General features: G+C 44.2%; 1 protein-coding gene across 1 annotated transcript in view; it reads left to right on the forward strand.

The window, feature by feature from the left end:
- The first annotated feature begins 6,263 nt into the window (after nt 1-6,263).
- LOC121847908 (Golgi phosphoprotein 3-like) overlaps nt 6,264-14,818 on the forward strand; it is a 14,972-nt gene continuing 6,417 nt past the window's right edge. Inside the window, exons 1-2 of the mRNA XM_042331218.1 lie at nt 6,264-6,455; nt 11,800-11,914. Coding sequence (XP_042187152.1) covers nt 6,279-6,455; nt 11,800-11,914 — 292 coding nt within the window. The 5' untranslated portion in view covers nt 6,264-6,278. The remainder of the gene's footprint in view (nt 6,456-11,799; nt 11,915-14,818) is intronic.

Here is a 14,818-nt window from a genome sequence, read left to right on the forward strand (position 1 = left end):
GTATAAGATAAATTGTACAAATTAATCGTCCAAAAAAACTTCTCTCAACAATTTCTAAGAAAACGCAGTTTTCTTTATATTCTTTATACTTATTATACTTATTTGGGTGTTAGTTACAAACATCTCTGCACGGCCTGGTGAAGGTTTTATTGTGAGTAAATTCACAAGGAGGTTGGGAACGAGATTTAAACATTTGGCCGCATGGGTTTCAGCCTGTTTCCTTACAAACTAGGGTCGCTTCCATAAAACATTAATGTGTTGCCATGTATTTGACGGCAGGCCTAGTGGTTAGAGTGTAGAGGCGGCAGGGTAGCCTAGTGGTTAGAGTGTAGAGGCGGCAGGGTAGCCTAGTGGTTAGAGTGTAGAGGCGGCAGGGTAGCCTAGTGGTTAGAGTGTAGAGGCGGCAGGTAGCCTAGTGGTTAGAGTGTAGAGGCGGCAGGTAGCCTAGTGGTTAGAGTGTAGAGGAGGCAGGTAGCCTAGTGGTTAGAGTGTAGAGGAGGCAGGTAGCCTAGTGGTTAGAGTGTAGAGGCGGCAGGGTAGCCTAGTGGTTAGAGTGTAGAGGTTGTTACTTCAGGAAATTAAGCTTTTGAGTCTAGTTTGCCTGGTTCGCAAAATCGGTCAATCTAGGAGATACAGTGGGGCAAAAATGTATTTAGTCAGCCACCAATTGTGCAAGTTCTCCCACTTAAAAAGATGAGGCCTGTAATTTTCATCATAGGTACACTTCAACTATGACAGACAAAATGAGAAGAAAAAAAATCCAGAAAATCACATTGTAGGATTTTTTATGAATTTATTTGTAAATTATGGTGGAAAATAAGTATTTGGTCAATAACAAAAGTTTATCTCAATACTTTGTTATATACCCTTTCTTAAATACTTTTTTGCCCCACTATATTTGCTATGTCCCTGATCAGTTTGTTGAAAACACACAACAAAAAATAACATTCGATATAAAACCCAACACCTGTCAATACACACAGCTGGACTTACCCTGCCGCCTCTTTCTCCCGCTGTGCTATTTACAAACAAAAAACATGTGACTGACTCAACTGTTCTGGAGAACGACAGTAAGCCTCATAATGTGACTGGCTCAACTGTTCTGGAGAACGACAGTAAGCCTCATAATGTGACTGACTCAACTGTTCTGGAGAACGACAGTAAGCCTCATAATGTGACTGACTCAACTGTTCTGGAGAACGACAGTAAGCCTCATAATGTGACCGGCTCAACTGTTCTGGAGAACGACAGTAAGCCTCATAATGTGACTGACTCAACTGTTCTGGAGAACGACAGTAAGCCTCTTAATGTGACTGGCTCAACTGTTCTGGAGAACGACAGTAAGCCTCTTAATGTGACTGGCTCAACTGTTCTGGAGAACGACAGTAAACCTCATAATGTGACTGACTCAACTGTTCTGGAGAACGACAGTAAGCCTCTTAATGTGACTGACTCAACTGTTCTGGAGAACGACAGTAAGCCTCATAATGTGACCGGCTCAACTGTTCTGGAGAACGACAGTAAGCCTCATAATGTGACTGACTCAACTGTTCTGGAGAACGACAGTAAGCCTCATAATGTGACTGACTCAACTGTTCTGGAGAACGACAGTAAGCCTCATAATGTGACTGGCTCAACTGTTCTGGAGAACGACAGTAAGCCTCTTAATGTGACTGACTCAACTGTTCTGGAGAACGACAGTAAGCCTCTTAATGTGACTGGCTCAACTGTTCTGGAGAACGACAGTAAGCCTCTTAATGTGACTGACTCAACTGTTCTGGAGAACGACAGTAAGCCTCATAATGTGACTGACTCAACTGTTCTGGAGAACGACAGTAAGCCTCATAATGTGACTGACTCAACTGTTCTGGAGAACGACAGTAAACCTCATAATGTGACTGACTCAACTGTTCTGGAGAACGACAGTAAACCTCATAATGTGACTGACTCAACTGTTCTGGAGAACGACAGTAAGCCTCATAATGTGACTGACTCAACTGTTCTGGAGAACGACAGTAAACCTCATAATGTGACTGACTCAACTGTTCTGGAGAACGACAGTAAACCTCATAATGTGACTGACTCAACTGTTCTGGAGAACGACAGTAAGCCTCATAATGTGACTGGCTCAACTGTTCTGGAGAACGACAGTAAGCCTCGTAATGTGACTGGCTCAACTGTTCTGGAGAACGACAGTAAGCCTCATAATGTGACTGACTCAACTGTTCTGGAGAACGACAGTAAGCCTCATAATGTGACCGGCTCAACTGTTCTGGAGAACGACAGTAAGCCTCATAATGTGACCGGCTCAACTGTTCTGGAGAACGACAGTAAGCCTCATAATGTGACTGACTCAACTGTTCTGGAGAACGACAGTAAGCCTCATAATGTGACTGACTCAACTGTTCTGGAGAACGACAGTAAGCCTCATAATGTGACTGACTCAACTGTTCTGGAGAACGACAGTAAGCCTCATAATGTGACCGGCTCAACTGTTCTGGAGAACGACAGTAAGCCTCATAATGTGACTGACTCAACTGTTCTGGAGAACGACAGTAAGCCTCTTAATGTGACTGACTCAACTGTTCTGGAGAACGACAGTAAGCCTCATAATGTGACCGGCTCAACTGTTCTGGAGAACGACAGTAAGCCTCATAATGTGACTGACTCAACTGTTCTGGAGAACGACAGTAAGCCTCATAATGTGACTGGCTCAACTGTTCTGGAGAACGACAGTAAGCCTCATAATGTGACTGGCTCAACTGTTCTGGAGAACGACAGTAAGCCTCATAATGTGACTGACTCAACTGTTCTGGAGAACGACAGTAAGCCTCATAATGTGACTGACTCAACTGTTCTGGAGAACGACAGTAAGCCTCATAATGTGACTGACTCAACTGTTCTGGAGAACGACAGTAAGCCTCATAATGTGACCGGCTCAACTGTTCTGGAGAACGACAGTAAACCTCATAATGTGACCGGCTCAACTGTTCTGGAGAACGACAGTAAGCTTCATAATGTGACTGGCTCAACTGTTCTGGAGAACGACAGTAAGCCTCATAATGTGACTGGCTCAACTGTTCTGGAGAACGACAGTAAGCCTCTTAATGTGACTGACTCAACTGTTCTGGAGAACGACAGTAAACCTCATAATGTGACTGGCTCAACTGTTCTGGAGAACGACAGTAAGCCTCATAATGTGACCGGCTCAACTGTTCTGGAGAACGACAGTAAGCCTCATAATGTGACTGGCTCAACTGTTCTGGAGAACGACAGTAAGCCTCATAATGTGACTGGCTCAACTGTTCTGGAGAACGACAGTAAGCCTCATAATGTGACTGGCTCAACTGTTCTGGAGAACGACAGTAAGCCTCATAATGTGACCGGCTCAACTGTTCTGGAGAACGACAGTAAGCCTCATAATGTGACTGACTCAACTGTTCTGGAGAACGACAGTAAGCCTCATAATGTGACCGGCTCAACTGTTCTGGAGAACGACAGTAAGCCTCTTAATGTGACTGACTCAACTGTTCTGGAGAACGACAGTAAGCCTCATAATGTGACCGGCTCAACTGTTCTGGAGAACGACAGTAAGCCTCATAATGTGACTGACTCAACTGTTCTGGAGAACGACAGTAAGCCTCATAATGTGACTGACTCAACTGTTCTGGAGAACGACAGTAAGCCTCTTAATGTGACTGACTCAACTGTTCTGGAGAACGACAGTAAGCCTCATAATGTGACCGGCTCAACTGTTCTGGAGAACGACAGTAAGCCTCATAATGTGACTGGCTCAACTGTTCTGGAGAACGACAGTAAGCCTCATAATGTGACTGACTCAACTGTTCTGGAGAACGACAGTAAGCCTCATAATGTGACTGGCTCAACTGTTCTGGAGAACGACAGTAAGCCTCATAATGTGACTGGCTCAACTGTTCTGGAGAACGACAGTAAACCTCATAATGTGAGTGACTCAACTGTTCTGGAGAACGACAGTAAGCCTCATAATGTGACTGACTCAACTGTTCTGGAGAACGACAGTAAGCCTCATAATGTGACTGACTCAACTGTTCTGGAGAACGACAGTAAGCCTCATAATGTGACTGACTCAACTGTTCTGGAGAACGACAGTAAGCCTCATAATGTGACTGACTCAACTGTTCTGGAGAACGACAGTAAACCTCATAATGTGACTGACTCAACTGTTCTGGAGAACGACAGTAAGCCTCATAATGTGACCAGTGAAATGAAGAACGGCTTTATCTCCTAACGTATTGCACAAGTGGACTGCAGGTATTCACTTAAAAAGTAGCTACAAATATTTAAATGTTTTGGAAAAAACGACTAAGAAATTGTTTTTAGCAGTGTTGGAAAACCAGCCCATGGCTATTTCCTGATACGGTATATACCGAGTAAGCCTATTCGTAAATGTTCGGATCATGTTCGGATCAGGCAAGGGACACTAATTGAACCAACCGTGTAGCGACTGTGCTCCCTGTCCGCTTGTCTTTGCGACAGGGCTACAGGTCCTCCTCTAGAATATAGCTCGTGTATGTAGCTCGTGTATGTAGCTAGTGTATGTAGCTAGTGTATGTAGCTAGTGTATGTAGCTAGTGTATGTAGCTCGTGTATGTAGCTCGTGTATGTAGCTAGTGTATGTAGCCGACTGCTGAACCGAGACCGTACCAACAGTTTATCAAGAACATTGTTACTGATATCGATAATCATAAGTAGCCTATACTAGAGAAATATGACGTTGTGAAATTAAATGTCTGCCAATATTGCTAACAAGTACAACTTTTAATATTTACAACATTCAAAATAGTAGTTTTAATGGTATGGTAATATACAACTTTTAATATTTACAACATTCAAAATAGTAGTTTAAATGGTATGGTAATATACAACTTTTAATATTTACAACATTCAAAATAGTAGTTTTAATGGTATGGTAATATACAACTTTTAATATTTACAACATTCAAAATAGTAGTTTAAATGTTATGGTAATATACAACTTTTAATATTTACAACATTCAAAATAGTAGTTTAAATGGTATGGTAATAAACAAAAGTATTCTAACCGGTTTCTCATTAATGTTAGATACATATAGGTCTATTTATCGTTAGGATAATTCAATCTATTTATCTTGATGTGGATGTTTTTGACCATATCGCCCAGTTCTACCTTGTGGTGACCACGCTCTGTTCTCTCTCTGAGGGTTACACATCATTCATCAGGGCTCTGTGACTGTATGCCCACACACACACACACTCATCCCTGTCCTCCTCTCTGAGGGTTACACATCATTCATCAGGGCTCTGTGGCTGTATGCCCACACACACACACTCATCCCTGTCCTCCTCTCTCAGGGTTACACATCATTCATCAGGGCTCTGTGGCTGTATGCCCACACACACACACTCATCCCTGTCCTCCTCTCTCAGGGTTACACATCATTCATCAGGGCTCTGTGGCTGTATGCCCACACACACACACTCATCCCTGTCCTCCTCTCTCAGGGTTACACATCATTCATCAGGGCTCTGTGGCTGTATGCCCACACACACACACTCATCCCTGTCCTCCTCTCTCAGGGTTACACATCATTCATCAGGGCTCTGTGGCTGTATGCCCACACACACACACTCATCCCTGTCCTCCTCTCTCAGGGCTACACGTCATTCTGGAACGACTGCATCTCGTCGGGGCTCTGTGGCTGTATGCCCACACACACACACTCATCCCTGTCCTCCTCTCTCAGGGCTACATGTCGTTCTGGAACGACTGCATCTCGTCGGGGCTCTGTGGCTGTATGCCCACACACACACACTCATCCCTGTCCTCCTCTCTCAGGGCTACATGTCGTTCTGGAACGACTGCATCTCGTCGGGGCTCTGTGGCTGTATGCCCACACACACACACTCATCCCTGTCCTCCTCTCTCAGGGCTACACGTCGTTCTAGAACGACTGCGTCTCGTTGGGGCTCTGTGGCTGTATGCCCACACACACACTCATCCCTGTCCTCCTCTCTCAGGGCTACATGTCATTCTGGAACGACTGCATCTCGGCGGGGCTCTGTGGCTGTATGCCCACACACACACACACACTCATCCCTGTCCTCCTCTCTCAGGGCTACACGTCATTCTGGAACGACTGCATCTCGTCGGGGCTCTGTGGCTGTATGCCCACACACACACACTCATCCCTGTCCTCCTCTCTCAGGGCTACACGTCATTCTGGAACGACTGCATCTCGTCGGGGCTCTGTGGCTGTATGCCCACACACACACACACACTCATCCCTGTCCTCCTCTCTCAGGGCTACACGTCATTCTGGAACGACTGCATCTCGTCGGGGCTGCGTGGCTGCATGCTCATAGAGCTGGCCATCAGAGGACGACTACAGCTGGAGACCTGTGGCATGAGGAGGAAAAGCCTGCTCGCCAGGAAGGTAGGGGGATCCTGACCAACCGGCTGCTCTGTTGGTGACTGTGTGTATGTTCACTAACCAATGCGGTGTGTGAGTGTGTGTGTGTTGCCAGCGAGGTGTTGCACATCCTTATCTATAGTCGGATTACATGACATTTATAACACTCCTGTGTTGCGAAAAACAAAATAAAGCCACCTTATGCTGGATGAGGTAAGGAAATAAAGGACATGCTGGATGAGGTAAGGAAATAAAGGACATTATGCTGGATGAGGTAAGGAAATAAAGGACATTATGCTGATGAGGTAAGGAAATAAAGGACATTATGCTGGATGAGGTAAGGAAATAAAGGACATTATGCTGGATGAGATGGAGAAATAAAGGACATGCTGGATGAGGTAAGGAAATAAAGGACATTATGCTGGATGAGATGGAGAAATAAAGGACATGCTGGATGAGATGGAGAAATAAAGGACATTATGCTGGATGAGATGGAGAAATAAAGGACATTATGCTGGATGAGGTAAGGAAATAAAGGACATTATGCTGATGAGATGAGGAAATAAAGGACATGAAGGACATTATGCTGGATGAGGTAAGGAAATAAAGGACATTATGCTGATGAGGTAAGGAAATAAAGGACATTATGCTGGATGAGGTAAGGAAATAAAGGACATTATGCTGGATGAGATGGAGAAATAAAGGACATTATGCTGGATGAGGTAAGGAAATAAAGGACATTATGCTGGATGAGGTAAGGAAATAAAGGACATTATGCTGGATGAGGTAAGGAAATAAAGGACATTATGCTGGATGAGATGAGAAATAAAGGACATTATGCTGATGAGGTAAGGAAATAAAGGACATTATGCTGGATGAGATGGAGACATAAAGGACATTATGCTGATGAGGTAAGGAAATAAAGGACATTATGCTGGATGAGATGGAGACATAAAGGACATTATGCTGGATGAGGTAAGGAAATAAAGGACATTATGCTGGATGAGATGGAGAAATAAAGGACATTATGCTGGATGAGGTAAGGAAATAAAGGACATTATGCTGATGAGGTAAGGAAATAAAGGACATTATGCTGGATGAGATGAGATGGAGAAATAAAGGACATTATGCTGGATGAGGTAAGGAAATAAAGGACATTATGCTGGATGAGGTAAGGAAATAAAGGACATTATGCTGGATGAGGTAAGGAAATAAAGGACATTATGCTGGATGAGGTAAGGAAATAAAGGACATTATGCTGGATGAGGTGAGGAAATAAAGGACATTATGCTGGATGAGATGAGAAATAAAGGACATTATGCTGGATGAGATGGAGAAATAAAGGACATTATGCTGGATGAGGTAAGGAAATAAAGGACATTATGCTGGATGAGATGGAGAAATAAAGGACATTATGCTGGATGAGGTGAGGAAATAAAGGACATTATGCTGGATGAGATGGAGAAATAAAGGACATTATGCTGGATGAGATGGAGAAATAAAGGACATTATGCTGGATGAGGTAAGGAAATAAAGGACATTATGCTGGATGAGGTAAGGAAATAAAGGACATTATGCTGGATGAGGTAAGGAAATAAAGGACATTATGCTGGATGAGGTAAGGAAATAAAGGACATTATGCTGGATGAGATGAGGAAATAAAGGACATTATGCTGGATGAGGTAAGGAAATAAAGGACATTATGCTGGATGAGGTAAGGAAATAAAGGACATTATGCTGGATGAGGTGAGGAAATAAAGGACATTATGCTGGATGAGGTAAGGAAATAAAGGACATTATGCTGGATGAGGTAAGGAAATAAAGGACATTATGCTGGATGAGATGGAGAAATAAAGGACATTATGCTGGATGAGGTAATGAAATAAAGGACATTATGCTGGATGAGGTAAGGAAATAAAGGACATGCTGGATGAGATGAGGAGATAAAGGACATTACGCTGGATGAGGTAAGGAAATAAAGGACATGCTGGATGAGATGAGGAAATAAAGGACATTACGCTGGATGAGGTAAGGAAATAAAGGACATGCTGGATGAGATGAGGAAATAAAGGACATTACGCTGGATGAGGTAAGGAAATAAAGCCACATTATGCTGGATGAGGTAAGGAAATAAAGGACATTATGCTGGATGAGATGGAGAAATAAAGCCACATTATGCTGGATGAGGTAAGGAAATAAAGGACATTATGCTGGATGAGATGAGATGGAGAAATAAAGGACATTATGCTGGATGAGATGGAGAAATAAAGGACATTATGCTGGATGAGGTAAGGAAATAAAGGACATTATGCTGGATGAGATGAGGAAATAAAGGACATTATGCTGGATGAGGTAAGGAAATAAAGGACATTATGCTGGATGAGATGGAGAAATAAAGGACATTATGCTGGATGAGGTAAGGAAATAAAGGACATTATGCTGGATGAGATGGAGAAATAAAGGACATTATGCTGGATGAGATGGAGAAATAAAGGACATTATGCTGGATGAGATGGAGAAATAAAGGACATTATGCTGGATGAGATGGAGAAATAAAGGACATTATGCTGGATGAGATGGAGAAATAAAGGACATTATGCTGGATGAGGTAAGGAAATAAAGGACATTATGCTGGATGAGGTAAGGAAATAAAGGACATTATGCTGGATGAGATGGAGAAATAAAGGACATTATGCTGGATGAGATGGAGACATAAAGGACATTATGCTGGATGAGGTAAGAAAATAAAGGACATTATGCTGGATGAGATGGAGAAATAAAGCCACATTATGCTGGATGAGATGGAGAAATAAAGCCACATTATGCTGGATGAGATGGAGAAATAAAGCCACATTATGCTGGATGAGATGGAGAAATAAAGGACATTATGCTGGATGAGATGGAGAAATAAAGCCACATTATGCTGGATGAGATGGAGAAATAAAGGACATTATGCTGGATGAGATGGAGAAATAAAGGACATTATGCTGGATGAGATGGAGAAATAAAGCCACATTATGCTGGATGAGATGGAGAAATAAAGGACATTATGCTGGATGAGATGGAGAAATAAAGGACATTATGCTGGATGAGATGGAGAAATAAAGGACATTATGCTGGATGAGATGGAGAAATAAAGCCACATTATGCTGGATGAGATGGAGAAATAAAGCCACATTATGCTGGATGAGATGGAGAAATAAAGCCACATTATGCTGCCACGTTATGCTCTGTTTACAGTTGATTGACAACTTTACCACTGGTACAAGAGTAGAATCCTATTTTTAAACAGTACACCCCTACCAGTGCCTCACACAACTATGTTGTTATCGGTCTCTCGTTGAATATGGAGGGCAAGAGAGAAGTGCAGGGGGTGTTCCTTCGCTACGCACCGACCCGGCTGTGTGTTTAGGGTTTTGGTGTAGCCTCTCAGAGCTGTGTCCCCAGTGTCCCTAGTGTCTGTAGTTGTGGGGGATACAAAACATATAAGTTATAACATGTACTAGCCAACAATTGGAGTCACACGCTGGGAATACGGACTTTCCTTTATTAGTAATGTAACGATAAGCGCGGAAATCGACTCTGCCGCTCCAGCAAATACTTTTGCGGCATAGTCGATAGCGCGCCAGACCTCGGGCTTGGAGGTCGAGGGTTCGAGACCTGCTCCCTGCTGTTTCATTACAGTACTATAGAGGGCGTTGTCTGAGTTGATCTCTTGGTAGCCAGGTACTAAAGTGTCCGGGGTGAAAAGGTTGAATGAAAAAATAAAACATTGTAGAAAAAAAACACATAGTTGGATTCTGACTGTATGTAGCCTATACCCTAGTTGGATTCTGTCTGTATGTAGCCTATACCCTAGTTGGATTCTGTCTGTATGTAGCCTATACCCTAGTTGGATTCTGTCTGTATGTAGCCTATACCCTAGTTGGATTCTGTCTGTATGTAGCCTATACCCTAGTTGGATTCTGTCTGTATGTAGCCTATACCCTAGTTGGATTCTGTCTGTATGTAGCCTATACCCTAGTTGGATTCTGTCTGTATGTAGCCTATACCCTAGTTGGATTCTGTCTGTATGTAGCCTATACCCTAGTTGGATTCTGACTGTATGTAGCCTATACCCTAGTTGGATTCTGTCTGTATGTAGCCTATACCCTAGTTGGATTCTGTCTGTATGTAGCCTATACCCTAGTTGGATTCTGACTGTATGTAGCCTATACCCTAGTTGGATTCTGATTCTGTCTGTATGTAGCCTATACCCTAGTTGGATTCTGACTGTATGTAGCCTATACCCTAGTTGGATTCTGATTCTGACTGTATGTAGCCTATACCCTAGTTGGATTCTGTCTGTATGTAGCCTATACCCTAGTTGGATTCTGTCTGTATGTAGCCTATACCCTAGTTGGATTCTGTCTGTATGTAGCCTATACCCTAGTTGGATTCTGTCTGTATGTAGCCTATACCCTAGTTGGATTCTGACTGTATGTAGCCTATACCCTAGTTGGATTCTGTCTGTATGTAGCCTATACCCTAGTTGGATTCTGACTGTATGTAGCCTATACCCTAGTTGGATTCTGATTCTGACTGTATGTAGCCTATACCCTAGTTGGATTCTGATTCTGACTGTATGTAGCCTATACCCTAGTTGGATTCTGACTGTATGTAGCCTATACCCTAGTTGGATTCTGACTGTATGTAGCCTATACCCTAGTTGGATTCTAATTCTGACTGTATGTAGCCTATACCCTAGTTGGATTCTAATTCTGACTGTATGTAGCCTATACCCTAGTTGGATTCTGACTGTATGTAGTCTATACCCTAGTTGGATTCTGACTGTATGTGGCCTATACCCTAGTTTGATTCTAATTCTGACTGTATGTAGCCTATACCCTAGTTGGATTCTGACTGTATGTAGCCTATACCCTAGTTTGATTCTAATTCTGACTGTATGTAGCCTATACCCTAGTTGGATTCTGACTGTATGTAGCCTATACCCTAGTTGGATTCTGACTATGTATACTATACCCTAGTTGGATTCTGACTGTATGTAGCCCAAACCCTAGTTGGATTCTGACTATGTATACTATACCCTAGTTGGATTCTGACTATATGTAGCCTATACCCTAGTTGGATTCTGTCTGTATGTAGCCTATACCCTAGTTGGATTCTGATTGTATGTAGCCTATACCCTAGTTGGATTCTGACTGTATGTAGCCTATACCCTAGTTGGATTCTGACTGTATGTAGCCTATACCCTAGTTGGATTCTGACTGTATGTAGCCTATACCCTAGTGGGATTCTGATTCTGACTGTGTGTAGCCTATACCCTAGTGGGATTCTGATTCTGACTGTGTGGTTCTATTGTCTCCAGGTGATCTGTAAGTCAGATGCTCCAACAGGGGACGTGCTATTGGACGAGGCTCTCAAACACGTGAAGGAGACCCAGCCCCCAGAGACGGTGCAGAGCTGGATTGAGCTGCTCAGCGGTGAGTGTGTTAGAGGTTTACTGTTAACAGAGTAGTCTCAGCCACCAAACAGAGGTTCACTACTAACAGAGTGGTCTCAGCCACCAGACAGAGGTTCACTACTAACAGAGTGGTCTCAGCCACCAGACATAGGTTCACTACTAACAGCGTGGTCTCAGCCACCAAACAGAGGTTCACTAATAACAGAGCGGTTTCAGCCACCAAACAGAGATTCACTACTAACAGAGTGGTCTCAGCCACCAGACATAGGTTCACTACTAACAGCGTGGTCTCAGCCACCAAACAGAGGTTCACTACAAACAGAGTGGTCTCAGCCACCAGAGGTTCACTACTAACAGAGTGGTCTCAGCCACCAAACAGAGGTTCACTACTAACAGAGTGGTCTCAGCCACCAAACAGAGGTTCACTACTAACAGAGTGGTCTCAGCCACCAGACAGAGGTTCACTACTAACAGAGTGGTCTCAGCCACCAGACAGAGGTATCACTACTAACAGAGTGGTCTCAGCCACCAGACATAGGTTCACTACTAACAGAGTGGTCTCAGCCACCAGACAGAGGTATCACTACTAACAGAGTGGTCTCAGCCACCAGACATAGGTTCACTACTAACAGAGTAGTCTCAGCCACCAGACAGAGGTATCACTACTAACAGAGTGGTCTCAGCCACCAGACAGAAGTTCACTACTAACAGAGTAGTCTCAGCCACCAGACAGAGGTATCACTACTAACAGAGTGGTCTCAGCCACCAAACAAAGGTTCACTACTAACAGAGTGGTCTCAGCCACCAGACAGAGGTTCACTACTAACAGAGTGGTCTCAGCCACCAGACAGAGGTATCACTACTAACAGAGTGGTCTCAGCCACCAGACATAGGTTCACTACTAACAGAGTAGTCTCAGCCACCAGACAGAGGTATCACTACTAACAGAGTGGTCTCAGCCACCAAACAGAGGTTCACTACTAACAGAGTGGTCTCAGCCACCAGACAGAAGTTCACTACTAACAGAGTGGTCTCAGCCACCAGACATAGGTTCACTACTAACAGAGTGGTCTCAGCCACCAGACAGAGGTATCACTACTAACAGAGTGGTCTCAGTAGTGAACCTCTGGTGGCTGAGACCACTCTGTTAGTAGTGAACCTCTGGTGGCTAACAGAGTGGTCTCAGCCACCAGACAGAGGTATCACTACTAACAGCGTGGTCTCAGCCACCATACAGAGGTTCACTACTAACAGAGTGGTCTCAGCCACCAGACAGACGTTCACTACTAACAGAGTGGTCTCAGCCACCAGACAGAGGTTTACTACTAACAGAGTGGTCTCAGCCACCAGACAGAGGTTCACTACTAACAGAGTGGTCTCAGCCACCAGACAGAGGTTCACTACTAACAGAGTGGTCTCAGCCACCAGACAGAGGTTCACTACTAACAGAGTGGTCTCAGCCACCAGACAGAGGTTCACTACTAACAAAGTAGTCTCAGCCACCAGACAGAGGTTTACTGTTAACAGAGTGGTCTCAGCCACCAAACAGAGGTTCACTACTAACAGAGTGGTCTCAGCCACCAGACAGAGGTATCACTACTAACAGAGTGGTCTCAGCCACCAGACAGAGGTATCACTACTAACAGAGTGGTCTCAGCCACCAAACAGAGGTTCACTACTAACAGAGTGGTCTCAGCCACCAAACAGAAGTTCACTACTAACAGAGTGGTCTCAGCCACCAGACAGAGGTATCACTACTAACAGAGTGGTCTCAGCCACCAGAGGTTCACTACTAACAGAGTGGTCTCAGCCACCAAACAGAAGTTCACTACTAACAGAGTGGTCTCAGCCACCAGACAGAGGTTCACTACTAACAGAGTGGTCTCAGTCACCAAACAGAGGTTCACTACTAACAGAGTGGTCTCAGCCACCAGACAGAGGTTCACTACTAACAGAGTGGTCTCAGCCACCAAACAGAGGTTCACTACTAACAGAGTGGTCTCAGTCACCAGACAGAGGTTCACTACTAACAGAGTGGTCTCAGTCACCAGACAGAGGTTCACTACTAACAGAGTGGTCTCAGCCCCCAAACAGAGGTTCACTACTAACAGAGTGGTCTCAGTCACCAGACAGAGGTTCACTACTAACAGAGTGGTCTCAGCCACCAGAGGTTCACTACTAACAGAGTGGTCTCAGCCACCAAACAAAGGTTCACTACTAACAGAGTGGTCTCAGCCACCAGACAGAGGTTCACTACTAACAGAGTGGTCTCAGCCACCAGACAGAGGTATCACTACTAACAGAGTGGTCTCAGCCACCAGACATAGGTTCACTACTAACAGAGTAGTCTCAGCCACCAGACAGAGGTATCACTACTAACAGAGTGGTCTCAGCCACCAAACAGAGGTTCACTACTAACAGAGTGGTCTCAGCCACCAGACAGAAGTTCACTACTAACAGAGTGGTCTCAGCCACCAGACATAGGTTCACTACTAACAGAGTGGTCTCAGCCACCAGACAGAGGTATCACTACTAACAGAGTGGTCTCAGTAGTGAACCTCTGGTGGCTGAGACCACTCTGTTAGTAGTGAACCTCTGGTGGCTAACAGAGTGGTCTCAGCCACCAGACAGAGGTATCACTACTAACAGCGTGGTCTCAGCCACCATACAGAGGTTCACTACTAACAGAGTGGTCTCAGCCACCAGACAGACGTTCACTACTAACAGAGTGGTCTCAGCCACCAGACAGAGGTTTACTACTAACAGAGTGGTCTCAGCCACCAGACAGAGGTTCACTACTAACAGAGTGGTCTCAGCCACCAGACAGAGGTTCACTACTAACAGAGTGGTCTCAGCCACCAGACAGAGGTTCACTACTAACAGAGTGGTCTCAGCCACCAGACAGAGATTCACTACTAACAAA

This window comes from Oncorhynchus tshawytscha, linkage group LG12, assembly GCF_018296145.1.
Source record: "Oncorhynchus tshawytscha isolate Ot180627B linkage group LG12, Otsh_v2.0, whole genome shotgun sequence".
In the NCBI taxonomy this organism is placed as follows: Eukaryota; Metazoa; Chordata; class Actinopteri; order Salmoniformes; family Salmonidae; genus Oncorhynchus; species Oncorhynchus tshawytscha.